Source organism: Thalassophryne amazonica, chromosome 7 (genome assembly GCF_902500255.1).
Source record: "Thalassophryne amazonica chromosome 7, fThaAma1.1, whole genome shotgun sequence".
NCBI classification, from domain to species: domain Eukaryota; kingdom Metazoa; phylum Chordata; class Actinopteri; order Batrachoidiformes; family Batrachoididae; genus Thalassophryne; species Thalassophryne amazonica.
In genome coordinates, this window is record NC_047109.1 from 6,079,965 (window position 1) to 6,094,974 (window position 15,010).

General features: G+C 44.0%; 1 protein-coding gene across 1 annotated transcript in view; it reads right to left on the bottom strand.

Annotated features, from left to right (window-relative positions):
- The window catches only part of adcy3a (adenylate cyclase 3a), a 359,639-nt gene that overhangs the window by 207,395 nt on the left and 137,234 nt on the right, over positions 1-15,010 (bottom strand). Inside the window, exons 7-8 of the mRNA XM_034173754.1 lie at positions 5,764-5,929; positions 3,918-4,037 (exon numbers count right to left, since the gene is read on the bottom strand). Of these exons, the coding sequence (XP_034029645.1) occupies positions 3,918-4,037; positions 5,764-5,929 (286 nt within the window). The remainder of the gene's footprint in view (positions 1-3,917; positions 4,038-5,763; positions 5,930-15,010) is intronic.

Below are 15,010 nucleotides of genomic sequence, written 5' to 3' on the forward strand. Positions count from 1 at the left end.
GTAACAATAATAATCTGTATTTTAAAAGCCAAGTGGCCTCTGTGTACGTTGATGGTTTCAATCACAGTGAAACTGGGGAGAGCTGACATTTGCTGTTTGGTATGTTTATGTATTTTGGGTCATGGATGAACACCGTGAAAACGGAAAGTTGATAAGACTAATATTTTTGGAGAAATTAGGGATATTAGGTAAGAACAGTGAACAATGGATGTTACTAATTACACTCTGGACTCACACGCCATTCTAAATCATTATAGAAGCTTTGCACGTTTTATTACCATCCTTGAAAAATGTCAGCTACCTATTTTATAAACAAAACCCAATCTGGAGCCCGTGGATCCCCACAGGCAACACGTTAATTTTATTTATAACTCTTTCTGGATAAATACATTCACCTTATTCAAAAGCAGACACTCAGAAACAGTCAGAATACACATTATGTTTCCAGAGAACTGGAGAGTTTCGGCCTCCTCAGCTGTGTATGCACTTTGAGTGCGACGCTCGGTGCAGTGGGCACACAGGGAAGAGATGACAACTCTGAATGTGAACAGAGATTCTTTCTCTCTCTCCTGCATATTTAGACTTAAATATCACTCTTTACAACTCACAAGAACTATTTTACAAACGAGACCACCTACTTCATGCAGTGCGGCGGCTCAGCAGACGAGGTGGGGTGGACGCATTATTAGCTGGAGAGAAAAAACGCGGCCTGGAAAAGAGTCAGTAGTTCTGAAAATAGAACATTATTTTAATGTGTGTTGGTTCCTGCCTCAATAATGAAGTGATGATTTCTGAAATCATTAATTACAGAGTGACAAGGAGCTTCTGGCTGAAGAGCAAAGCACACGGAAGAATTCACAGATGAAGCTTGCTCTCAAAAGAAGATTTTAAAGGAAAAAAGTTGCATGTTCTGTCATGTTAAGCAGCTTCCAGTAAAATTTTACAAATGTGCACACAGTACATGATGTTTCCACAGACAAAGGCTGAAGGCTGATGTTACAAACCTTGTTAAAACAAACAGAACAGTGACGAATGACTGTTTAAACTTTAACAGTTACCACATTATTATGCAAAAGCAACCATTTTTAAACTATTGTTTAAATGTATGTTTGCATTACTGTCACAGGCGAAAAAAAATAAATAAATATATATATATACAGTATATGTATGTCACAGGCATGAACGAGCAAAGCTCTTCAGCATCTTCTTTTTTTTGAGGAAATACTTCAGAAGAGCATTAGCATGGCTAAAACCTTTCAGACCCCCCATCTCGTTAAGCATTTTGACTATGATTTGACACAAAGTGCAGCAACAGTGAAAATTAAACATTGTTAAACAAAACAGTAATAATACCACACTCATTTTGCACCCATCATAAGATTAGGATACTGTGCCTTCCAAAAGTATTGGAACACTTGGTATTTCACACATTTTAATTTCAAATACAAGAAATACAAATAATATAAAGAATAAAAATTTTGAAAATTATCTTTGTTAAACTATTATCAAACTATAACACCTGTAAATAATAATAAGTTTTATTGCCAGTTTTCTTTAGACAAGTCAGAAGACGGAAACATGAACATTTCCAAGTCACTGAATATGTCTTGGACTTTCTTTACATTAATTATGAAGAAATATAAAAGTTTCTTTCACCAAAACATCAAATCTAGGCTTTCATCTCAAATGTACTTTCTGTTAAATTGTAGATGAACTATCGGGTGTCCTTTTTAAAAAAAATCCTCATCTACACCACTTCATCAGGAAGCTGGATTTTATATTTTTAATTACATTTATACCAAGTTGTAGAGATTTGCTTTCAGTTTGAGTTTAATGAAGATAATTTTAGACATTAGAAAACGGCCATTTACTCAACAATATAACTAGGAGTCTGTGGTTCAGACGATATGTTCAAATTTAAAACTGGCTCAAACACAGATTTACTTAATAGGCAAGACCTGTAGAAAAGGCCTGCCCCGAGCGGAGCGCTGACCCGCCCATCTTGAAAGGTTGAAGTGCTGCAGCTCTGCGCTTGTAATCACTGTCAATTCTCTGGCTGACTTCTCTGCCGTTATTTACATTTAAGCTTGTGCTTAGGTCAATTCAGATACGTGGATTTGATTTATAAAGTCAGATTTATCACAACTGTTGATCGTTTCTCCCTATAGGCTGTGAATGGAGCGTAAAGTGGAGCATGCATTTTCCACTGACAGCTGCAGATGTTCAACCTTTCAAGATGGCACAGCCGCGATCCGCTCATGGGCAGGCTCGACCCGATCTAGTATATCTGTGGGCTCAAACATTTTTCTTCTTCTCTTAAGGTGGATCCAAACTTTTTGTAGCGCACAGCACCAACTACTGGACAGGAGGGACGTAGCAGTCAATATGTGTCAAAATGCAGTTCTTTTTGTTTGGTTTTGTTTAGTGTTTTTTTGCATGTGCTGTGATATGTCAAACATCTGTGTCCAATCAGATTTCAGGGGAGTCCAGGGCAACCCTGGCCTCCGTTCTAGCTCCACCCATGCCAGGAAGGAAGTGTCTGACATTTGACATTTCCTGTTTCACTGTGGACTCAAAATTTGGCACTTCCTGTTTGGGACTCCCTGTACCATGAGCGAGCATTGCAGCACTGCACATCGCTTAGCTTGTATTAATCCTATTAGCTCAAGCTATAATTTGCACCACTTATAACCAAAATTGAAGCAACTTTAACTTTTGACCCCTGTACAAACTGTAATTGACCTTTGTTGCCATTCTTGCTGCTTTTACCCCATAACTCCATTCAGTCACACATTGTCCAAACTATACCCTTTTGGAATCTTTATGATCAGATAAATAATATGGTATATTCTTCAATATGTTTGGAGCATATTTTAATTTTGACCCTGTGTAATTCTTTAATTGACCCGTACTTGGCCACCTATTGAAAATTCAAATGGCCAATCATTTTTTTTCCAGAAGACTAATCTCTATGGAGTATTTGTGCTGAATCTGGTGCTTGTGTCACCATTTGAAGGATTGTTTCAGTGAAAAATGTTTGAGAAAAAGTTGTTTCCTGATTGAAAATGTACAGATATTTTCTGAAGTAACTGTAAATACAAATTCTGTTGACCTGTGTGCTTTTCTTCTGTCACTAACACAGAATGATAACATAATCAGCGAATGATTAATACATATTTTCTCATGATTTGAAACAGGAAATGAATATTTTACTTTCCAGAGTCTCCATTCATAATGTTTTCCATCAGTTGTCATGTAAATATAAACCATGTTTGCTATAAAAAAGACAAAAATGTAATTCAATGTTTTATTCTAAATGTCTTATTCATGTTGCATTTTATTGTTCTATTTTCACACTTTTTTTTTTAAAGATTTGTCAGTTAAACAGAAATCTGAATAACTGCAGTGTTATTATGCTCCTGCTATTTTTATGACCTTAGTCTTAATTTTTATTATTTATGTGCATCTAAATTTGTGGCATTTCACACTTGTGCCACAAATTTAGATGTGCAAATCTGACATTTGCACACTTGTTTGTTGAGCTGTTGATATGATGGAGTGATATTTTCAAGAAGTGTGTTTCCATCCAAATGATAAACCTGGACAAAATGTCTTAATTCCCCCAAAACACACCAGATAAAACATTGAAGTCTATCAGATGACTGACCAGCCCCCAACCAAATGATGGCGCTGATCAACACTACTTTAAGTTGCTCTGCAGTAGAGAGTGTTCCAAATGGTGAAGAACAAATCTACACGGGCCAGCACGGGAGCAGATATTTTTAAATACGGCCATTTCAAGTGACTGTTTCAGACTAAAACATGTTACGTTGACCAGGCCTTAGTCTTGATCCAGGACAATCATAAACCCAGATACTGTAAATGCTCATGGGTATAAGGCAGGCATTGTTGGTTACCTTTGTGTCCAGCTCCTCTGGTTCATCTGGCATGGTGGCTGCTGTGTGTACGCTGCCATTGCACTCTGTGGTGTTGACCAGCAGCGGGGAGTTTCCACTGGCAGATGTTACCGACAGCTTCTATCGTGGCACAAAAAAAATCCATCAGTAATCAGCAGGTCAGAAAGACACACGTCCACAAACAGGAAACAACACTGTGAATCAAACCACTTCAATCCAAAGGTGTGGCCGCAGACCCAGACCATCACATCCTCCTGTGAGGCAGTCAGCGAGCTCTGGGCAGGAAATTATAACATGCAACCACCACTCGTGACTTTACTTTGTTCACCAAACTGGCATGACAGAAATATGAAAAATAAATCAGACATTGAAATTAGGGTTGGGCGATACAGCCTCAAAATTTAATCACAACATTTAAAAAAAAAACTTTATCTGAGGCCAACACTGCACTCTCATTTTCAGACATGCATGTGACTGTGACATTGTGTGCACAAGGAAATGTAAATGCAAAATTCCAAAATTTTAAGTAGCAAACTGAAAATATCTTTCATGGAAATGGGTGTTTGAACAAGACAATGACCCCAAGCACACAAGTAAATGAGCAAAATCTTGGTTCCAAACCAACAAAATTAATGCCTCGCAGATGTGAAGAAATCATGAAAAACTGTGGTTATACAACTAAATACTAGTTTAGTGATTCACAGGATTGCTAAAAAAGCAGTTTGAACATAATAGTTTTGAGTTTGTAGCGTCAACAGCAGATGCTACTATTATTGTGAACACCCCCTTTTCTACTTTTTTTTTTTTTTACTAATAGCCCAATTTCATAGCCTTAAGAGTGTGCATATCATGAATGCTTGGCCTTGTTGGATTTGTGAGAATCTACTGAATCTACTGGTACCTACAATAAGAAATATACTCAAAACCTGGATTAATCTTTTTAGTCACATAGCACTACTATTATTCTGAACACTACTGTATCTTTCCTTCCTCCAGGGAGCAGACCGTACCCCTCTTCTAACTGCTTGACAGTTGTTTAACAGCTGGGGTTAAGGTGTTGGGCTTGAGACCAGAAGATCCTCGGTTCAAATCCCAGCCTGACCGGAAAATCACTAAGGGCCCTTGGGGAAGGTCATCAATCCCCTAGTTGCTCCCGGTGTGTAGTGAGTACCTTGCATGTCAGCACCCTGACATCGGGGTGAATGTGAGGCATTATTTGCAAAGTGATATATAAATGCAGTCCATTTACCATTTAGGTTTGATTTATTTTTGCACATAGAACAGCATCTCATAAAACCTCACTCTGTACAGATTTTAAATCAGTACACATAGTGTGGCTATTCAGCAAACTTCTCATTCTTGAGACTGTACACAGTTTTGTATGACTGTACATTCATACAAAACTGCTGGCGATTTCTGTTTAAACTCAAAAGCGGACTGACCACATATGGGGACAGTGACTATTACATTCATGTTTCTGAAGAAAAAAATGCATCACACTGTGCAGTCGTTCCATGTATTCTGTGTGCAGTTCTGCGCACCAAACCATTGCATCCAGTTCAATACAAATACATGTATTGTGACACCCCTGCTGGACAGTGAGCGGATTTTACAGCCTGTGAATCGACATTCCACTCAGGTGCAGCATTTGTCCTCACACAGCAAAAGTTATTTTGACTGTTGATCGCTGCCACTGCTTAGTAATTCTTCCAGGATTTTCTGCACGTCTTGATCTTGAACAAGAAAGCGTTCCACATGCGTTTCAACCTCGACACACAGGTAAAAGCAGGACTTAATACTGGTGGTGAAGCACTGGAGATCAAACACGTCTGTGGGTTTTACTCACCACACTACTGATACCATTCCTGCCTGAAGCTCCTTTAGGTACAAGCACCAGGTAGGTCTCAATGCCCCTGTCCCTCAGGTAGTCACAGCGATCTCCTCCGTTGCCTGGCTCCACCTCAAACTCCCCGTGAAGACACTCCATGGTGCTCTGTGAAATGTGGACCCGACTGGTCCAGACACACAGCATCACATTTTATTTCCATCAATACAGCATAAGGTGAAAGCTGTATCGTTTCATCTCGTTCCAACGCATGGGGCACTATAATCTTTTTACTCAGCTACAAAGATATATATTGGTTCTGAGGTAGAGGGAAATACTTCTCTGTTTGTAATCCTGCAGTTTTATGAAATCAATGTTTGAAGTCGGTACTACTGACTTTACTCGCGTAATAATATTGTTGTCATACATGCCTTGGTTTGAGTCACGTGTAACCTGCTGGTCCAATAAGAGAGTGCAAAACATCCAAGATGGCAGTGACCAGGATGCATTCTTCTACCAGTTCAGAGCAGGAAAATGCAGTGAAAATGTTTAAAAAGCATTCAAAAATATGCTATGTGCACCTGATATCTGTTATGCACCTGATATCTGGCGGCATGGTGACTTAGTGGTTAGCACTGATGCCTCACAGCAAGAAGGTCATGGGATCGATTCCAGAGTTTTCATGTTCTCCCTGTGTCTATGGGTTTCCTTTGGGCACTCGGGTTTCCTCCCACAATCAAAACATGCTGCCAAATATTTAGGGTCCGGTCCGTTCTCTGCCCCTGAACAAGGAAGGGTCTCTACATCTGGAGTTGGTCCCTGTGCACTGGACTGTGGCTGCCCACTGTTCCTAGTGGTTGGCAAGGGAGCAATTTAGAACTAGAAATTGGGGGGGACAAAGTTCAAGGCCCGCAGGGCCGAAGCCCATAGGCCAGGGGTCTGGGGGCCGCTTTAGGCCCCCAGAAGCCAACGGTTTCTAGAGCCGGGGCCCCATCCTGGAGCCAAGCCTGGGGTTGGGGCTCGCGTGCGAGCGCCTGGTGGTCTGGACTTAGTCCACAGCCCGAAAGAGCAACGTGGGCCGACCCTCCTGTGGGTTCACCACCTACAGAGGGGGCCATGGCGATCGGGTGCAGAGGATTGGGTGGCGGTCGAGGGCGGGTGGCCCGGCGGCCCAGTCCATGCTCACAGCCCCTGGCTGTTGGGACGTGGAATGTCACCTCACTAGGGGGGAAGGAGCCTGAGCTTGTGCAGGAGGTTGAGAGATACCAACTAGAGATAGTCGGGCTCACCTCCACACACAGCTTGGGCTCTGGTACCCAACTCCTGGAGAGGGGCTGGACGCTTCATTTTTCTGGCGTTGCCCACGGGGAGAGGCGGAGAGCTGGGGTCGCATTGCTTATTGCTCCCCAGCTCAGTCGCCATGTATTGGAGTTCACTCCGGTGAACAAGAGGGTCGCGTCCCTACACCTTCGGGTTGGGGACAGGTCTCTTACCATTGTCTCGGCCTACGGGCCGAGCTGCAGTGCAGAATACCCAACTTTCCTGGAGTCCCTGGGAGGGGTACTAGATAGCGCTCCGACTGGGGACTCCATTGTTCTCCTGGGGATTTCAACGCCCACGTGGGCAGCGACAGTGAGACCTGGAGGGGGGTGATCGGGAAGCACAGCCTCCCCGATCTGAACCTGAGTGGTGTTCAGTTGTTGGACTTCTGTGCTAGTCACAGTTTGTCCATCACGAACACCATGTTCGAACACAAGGGTGTCCATAAGTGCACGTGGCACCAGGACACCCTGAGCCGGAGGTCGATGATCGACTTTGTAGTCGTATCATCTGACCTTCAGCCACGTGTCTCAGACACTCGAGTGAAGAGAGGGGCGAGCTGTCGACCGATCACCACCTGGTGGTGAGTTGGATCCGCTGGGAGGGGAGGAAGCCGGTCAGACCTGGCAGGCCCAAACGTATCATGAGGGTCTGCTGGGAATGACTGGCGGAACCATCTGTCAGCGAGGTCTTCAACTCCCACCTCCGGGAGAGCTTCTCCCACATCCCGGGGGAGGTTGGAGACATGGAGTCCGAGTGGACCATGTTCTCCACCGCCATTGTCGATGCGGCCGCTTTTAGCTGTGGTAGCAAGGTCTCTGGTGCCTGTCATGGCGGCAATCCCCGAACCCGGTGGTGGACACCGGATGTACGGGATGCCGTCAAGCTGAAGAAGGAGTCCTACTTATCTTTGTTGGTAGGTGGGACCCCAGAGACAGCTGACAGGTACTGGCAAGCCAAGCGTGCCGCAGCCCGTGCGGTCGCAGAGGCAAAAACTCGGGTCTGGGAGGAGTTCGGGGAGGCCATGGAGGAGGACTATCGGTCAGCCTCGAAGAGATTCTGGCAAACCGTCCGACGTCTCAGGAGGTGGAAGCAGCTCTCCACCAGCACTGTTTACGCTGTGGGTGGGGAGCTGTTGACCCTGACTGGGGATGTTGTCAGGCGGTGGAAGGAGTACTTCGAGGATGTCCTCAATCCCATCGTCACGTCTTCCGAAGAGGAAGCAGAGACTGGGGACTCAGAGGCGGACTCATGCCATTACCCAGGCCAAAGTCACCGAGGTGGTTAGAAAGCTCCTAGGTGTCAAGGCTCCTGGGGTGGATGAAATCCGTCCTGAGTACCTTAAGTCTCTGGATGCTGTGGGACTGTCTTGGCTGACACGCCTCTGCAACATCGCGTGGCGATCGGGGACAGTGCCTCTGGATTGGCAGACCGGGGTGGTGGTCCCTCTGTTTAAGAAGGGGGACCGGAGGGTGTGTTCCAACTATAGGGGGATCACACTCCTCAGCTTCCCCGGTAAGGTCTATTCCAGAGTACTGGAGAGGCGAATTCGACCGATGGTCGAACCTCGGATTCAGGAGGAGCAGTGTGGTTTTCGTCCTGGTTGCAGCACACTGGACCAGCTCTACACGGATGCTCGAGGGTTCATGGGAGTTTGCCCAACCAGTCCACATGTGTTTTGTGGATCTGGAGAATGCGTTTGACCGTGTCCCTCTGGGCACCCTGTGGGGAGTGCTCCGGGAGTACGGGGTCCGGGGTCCTTTGCTAAGGGCTATCCGGTCCCTGTACGACCGCAGCAGGAGCTTGGTTCGCATTGCCGGTAGTAAGTCAAACCTGTTTCCAGTGCACGTTGGCCTCCACCAGGGCTGCCCTTTGTCAACGGTTCTGTTCATTATTTTTATGGACAGAATTTCTAGGCACAGCCAGGGTGTAGAGGGGGTCTGGTTTGGGAACCACAGAATCTCATCTCTGCTGTTTGCGGATGATGTGGTTCTGTTGGTTTCGTCAAATCAGGACCTTCAGCATGCACTGGGGCGGTTTGCAGCCAAGTGTGAAATGTCCGGGATGAAAATCAGCACCTCCAAATCCGAGGCCATGGTTCTCGACCGGAAAAAGGTGCGTTGCCCTCTTCAGGTCGGTGGAGTGTCCTTGCCTCAAGTGGAGGAGTTTAAGTATCTCGGGGTCTTGTTCACGAGTGAGGGACAGATGGAGCGTGAGATCGATAGACAGATCGGTGCAGCATCTGCAGTGATGCGGTCGTTGTATCGGACCGTCGTGGTGAAGAGAGAGCTGAGTAGGGGGGCAAAGCTCTCGATTTACCAATCGATCTACGTTCCAATCCTCACCTATGGTCATGAGGTATGGCTCATGACCGAAAGAACGAGATTGCGAGTACAAGCAGCCGAGATGAGTTTCTTCTGCAGGGTGGCTGGGCGCTCCCTTAGAGATAGGGTGAGGAGCTCGGTCACTCGGGAGGAGCTCGAAGTCGAGCCGCTGCTCCTCCACGTCGAAAGGAGTCAGTTGAGGTGGCTCGGGCATAATTTCTGGATGCCCCCTGGACGCCTCGCTGGAGAGGTGTTCCGGGCACGTCCCATTGGGAGGAGGCCCTGGGGAAGACCTAGGACACGCTGGAGGGACTACATCTCTCTGCTGGCTTGGAAACGCCTTGGGGTTCCCCTGGAGGAGCTGGGGGAGGTGTGTGTGGATCGGGAGGACTGGGCGGCTTTGCATGAGCTGCTGCCCCCGCGACCCGACTCCGGATAAAGCGGAAGAAAATGTATGGATGGATGGATATAAGTACTTTATTCTGAGAATAGCCAGAATTGATTTTATTAACATCCTGGTGTAAATAAGGTATCACCACATGTGTAGAACTCAAAAAGAATGATAGGTTGAGTTTTCATTAAAAAAAACAACTGCAATGTGGTAAAAGGTATTCATAAATATGAAAGAACAGGCTCTTAATAATTATTAACTATCGCATACTGTATTTTTTTTTCTCAAGATTTGTTTTTGCATAAGTTTGAAAAAACAACAGATCATAAGTTTAGGATAAATTACTTATCATGAATTTAATTTTCAAAGTGTCACTAATGACAACACTCACACTGAACATAATTTTGCTTGCATAGACTGATTTTGGAGATCAAACAATAATTGCAGGTGGGCTTTCTGAGGTCCCAGATAGCTTTTTTGATTTCCTTTTCTAACTTTCAGAATTTAGTAAATTAGCATATGGTCCATTGATACTTATGTGTAGATACTAGTCCCTAGAGGCAACTATTTTTGGTTTCTAATCTGGGCAAATGCAGTCCCACAAAATTCTGAATGTGACATCAAGAAACAGGTGTTGTAAACAAGTCAATGCTACTAAGAATACAAACTTGCAGAAACAAAGATACTATTTTGACATGGTTTTGCACATAAGACTGACATGGTTTGCACATAAGACTGGAATAGCATGTTTCAAGTACACACATATATGTCAGAAGGTGGGGGGGACATACCATATTCTGTCCCCCCTGGTTGAAAAGGTGGGGGGGACATGTCCCCCCTATCCCCCACCAAACTGCGCCCATGGTGGTTGGATTGTGTCTAACTGGACTGGACTCAGACACCACTACGGTTTTGGTGTTGTTAGATCTCAGTGCTGCCTTTGATACCGTGGATCATCATATTTTGCTCAATAGGTTGGAGAATTTTTTTGGGATTACTGGAAGTGCCCTTGCCTGGTTGACGCCATATCTGTCCAGTCGTTCTCAATGTGTCTTGTATAATGGCACTACCTCTGACCTTGCTGACATGAGATTTGGGGTTCCACAGGGATCTGTTTTAGGCGCCTTGCTTTTCTCCCTGTATGTGGCACCCCCTGGGCGTATATTGCGGGGTTTTGGGATTGCCTTTCATTGTTATGCTGATGATACTCAGTTGTACATGCCAATAAGTGCGGGAAATCTCACTCCCATAAAATCCCTGGAGAACTGTCTTCTATCAGTGAGAAGTTGGATGTCTAGTAACTTCCTACTTTTAAACTTTGATAAGACTGAAATGATGGTTCTTGGTCCAGCGAGACATCGGCATCAGTTTTACCAGCTGGCGCTCAGCCTGGGTTCGTGTGTCATACATCATACGGACAAAATGAGGAACCTTGGGGTAATTTTGGATCCCATGTTGTCTTTTGACCTCCACATCAGGGATGTTACTAGGACTGTTTTTTTCCATCTGAGAAATATAGCGAGGATCCGCCCCATCCTGTCCATGGCTGATGCTGAGACCTTGATTCATGCTTTTGTTTCTTCTAGACTAGATTATTGTAATGTTCTATTTTCAGGGTTACCACAGTCCAGCATTAGGGGTCTTCAGCTGGTTCAGAACGCTGCCGCCAGACTTCTGACACGTAGCAGAAGGTCTGAACATATCACACCCATTTTGGCATCTTTGCACTGGCTCCCTGTCTCTGTGACAGCAGATTTTAAGGTTTTGCTATTGACTTATACGGTTGTTCATGGACTGGTGCCATCTTATTTGGCTGATCTGGTGGAACTCTACGTGCCGGCCCGGGTTTTGCGGTCGCAGGATGCGGAACTTCTCTGTGTTCCCAGGGTGAAGAAGCTGTCAGCAGGTCAAACAGCCTTTTCATATCATGCACCCACCCTGTGGAACAGTCTTCCTGCGACTGTGAGGCAGTCTGAGTTTGTGGACATTTTTAAGTCAAGACTCAAAACCTATTTTTATTCTCTTTCTTATTGATAGTTTTTATTTTTATTTGTTTTATTATTTTACTTCTATTTTCATTTATGTATTTGAATTTTTTTTATTCATTTCTAATTATTTATTCAATTTTATGTTGACTTGTTTTATGTAAGGCACCTTGAGACGGCTTTTGCTGTGATTTGGTGCATTATACGCTAATTAAATTAAATTAATTAAATTAAACTGCATTTAGGATGGTTAAATGCAGAGGACACGTTTCGCTGTATGTATATATGTATATGTATAATGACAATAAAAGGCTATATTATTATTACTATTATTATTAAAAAGGAAGAACTACAGGATTTTTCAGCAGAAACGATGAGAAACATTCAGAAATGGGTGTGGAACGGTGGCTTTGTTTGAGTGGCGCGAGCACGACCACCTGAAACCTACACTCAACAAAAATATAAACGCAACACTTTTGGTTTTGCTCCCATTTTGTATGAGATGAACTCAAAGATCTAAAACTTTTTCCACATACACAATATCACCATTTCCCTCAAATATTGTTCACAAACCAGTTGAAATCTGTGATAGTGAGCACTTCTCCTTTGCTGAGATAATCCATCCCACCTCACAGGTGTGCCATACCAAGATGCTGATTAGACACCATGATTAGTGCACAGGTGTGCCTTAGACTGCCCACAATAAAAGGCCACTCTGAAAGGTGCAGTTTTATCACACAGCACAATGCCACAGATGTTGCAAGATTTGAGGGAGCATGCAATTTGCATGCTAACAGCAGGAATGTCAACCAGAGCTGTTGCTTGTGTATTGAATGTTCATTTCTCTACCATAAGCCGTCTCCAAAGGCGTTTCAGAGAATTTGGCAGTACATCCAACCAGCCTCACAACCGCAGACCACGTGTAACCACACCAGCCCAGGCCACATTCGCTGGCGTTTGGCACGTCGGAAAGGTGTTCTCTTCACGGATCAATCCCGGTTCACACTGTTCAGGGCAGATGGCAGACAGCGTGTGTGGCGTCGTGTGGGTGAGCGGTTTTCTGATGTCAATGTTGTGGATCGAGTGGCCCATGGTGGCGGTGGGGTTATGGTATGGGCAGGCGTCTGTTATGGACGAAGAACACAGGTGCATTTTATTGATGGCATTTTGAATGCACAGAGATACCGTGACGAGATCCTGAGGCCCATTGTTGTGCCATACATCCAAGAACATCACCTCATGTTGCAGCAGGATAATGCACAGCCCCATGTTGCAAGGATCTGTACACAATTCTTGGAAGCTGATAATGTCCCAGTTCTTGCATGGCCGGCATACTCACCGGCCATGTCACCCATTGAGCATGTTTGGGATGCTCTGGACCGGCGTATACAACAGCGTGTACCAGTTCCTGCCAATATCCAGCAACTTCACACAGCCATTGAAGAGGAGTGGACCAACATTCCACAGGCCACAATTGACAACCTGATCAACTCTATGCAAAGGAGATGTGTTGCACTGCATGAGGCAAATGGTGGTCACACCAGATACTGACTGGTATCCCCCCCCCCCCAATAAAACAAAACTGCACCTTTCAGAGTGGCCGTTTATTGTGGGCAGTCTAAGGCACACCTGTGCACTAATCATGGTGTCTAATCAGCATCTTGATATGGCACACCTGTGAGGTGGGATGGAATTATCTCAGCAAAGGAGAAGTGCTCACTATCACAGATTTCAACTGGTTTGTGAACAATATTTGAGGGAAATGGTGATATTGTGTATGTGGAAAAAGTTTTAGATCTTTGAGTTCATCTCATACAAAATGGGAGCAAAACCAAAAGTGTTGCGTTTATATTTTTGTTGAGTGTATAAACACTGTGTCACTATGGACTTTGACAATATTCCAGAAGATGCTGGGCTACATGCAACATGCTACAGATGATTCATTGATTAAAAAAAGTGCTTGGATTCAACAGAGTAACATAAAAGAGAGCATCCAAATGTTAAAAAAAACACAAGTATCTGTCTCTCCCTCTTTCTTACACACTGACTTACTGATATATAGTGTTTGTGTGTGACTGTAAGTTTATTCTATTTTGTTTAGAGTTGTGATGATTTTGAACATAATTCTGTAGGCTAGGTTGTATTTGTTATCATACAGGGTACCTGTACAGTATACTGTGTTTTATAGGATTGTAATTTGGCATGTTGTATTCGTTTTAAAGCCCGACTAGGGACAGGAGCTGAAAATTAGTTGTAGCTATAAATCTATATGCAGCGTGTGTGTGTTTTTTGCATACTGTATATACAACCCCTATTCGAATGAAGTTGGGACTTTGTGCAAAATGTAAATAAAAACAGAATACAATGATTTTCAAATCCTCTTCAACCTATATTCAATTGAATACACCGCAAAGACAAGATATTTAATGTTCAAACTGATAAACTTTATTGTTTTTGTGCAACTATTTGCTCATTTTGAAATGGATGCCTGCAACATGTTTCAAAAAAGATGAGACAGTGGTATTTTTACCACTGTGTTACATCACCTTTCCTTCTAACAACACTCAATAAGTGTTTGGGAACTGAGGACACTAATTGTTGAAGCTTTGTAGGTGGAATTCTTTCCCATTCTTGCTTGATGTGCGACACTCATTTACTATGAAGCCACGCTGTTGTAACACATGCAGAATGTGGCTTGGCACTGTCTTGCTGAAATAGGCAGGGACGTCCCTGAAAAAGACGACCTGGATGTACCTTTCAGCATTGATGGTGCCATCACAGATGTGTAAGTTGCCCATGCCATGGGCACTAACACACCCCCATACCATCACAGATGCTGGCTTTTGAACTTTGCGCTGGTAACATTCTGGATGGTCTTTTTCTTCTTTTGTCTGGAGGACATGACGTCCATGATTTCCAAAAACAATTTGAAATGTGGACTCATCAGACCACAGCACACTTTTCCATTTTGTGTCTGTCCATTTCAAACGAAGTCGGGCCCAGAGAAGGCAGCGGCATTTCTGGATGTTGTTGATGTATGGCTTTCACTTTGCATGGTAGAGTTTTAACTTGCACTTGTAGATGTAGTGACGAACTGTGTTAACTGACAATGGTTTTCTGAAGTGTTCCTGAGCCCACGCGATAAGATCCTTTACACAATGATGTAGGTTTTTAATGCAGTGCTGCCTGAGGGGCCGAAGGTCACGGGCATTCAATGTTGGTTTTCAGACTTGCCACTTACATGTAGA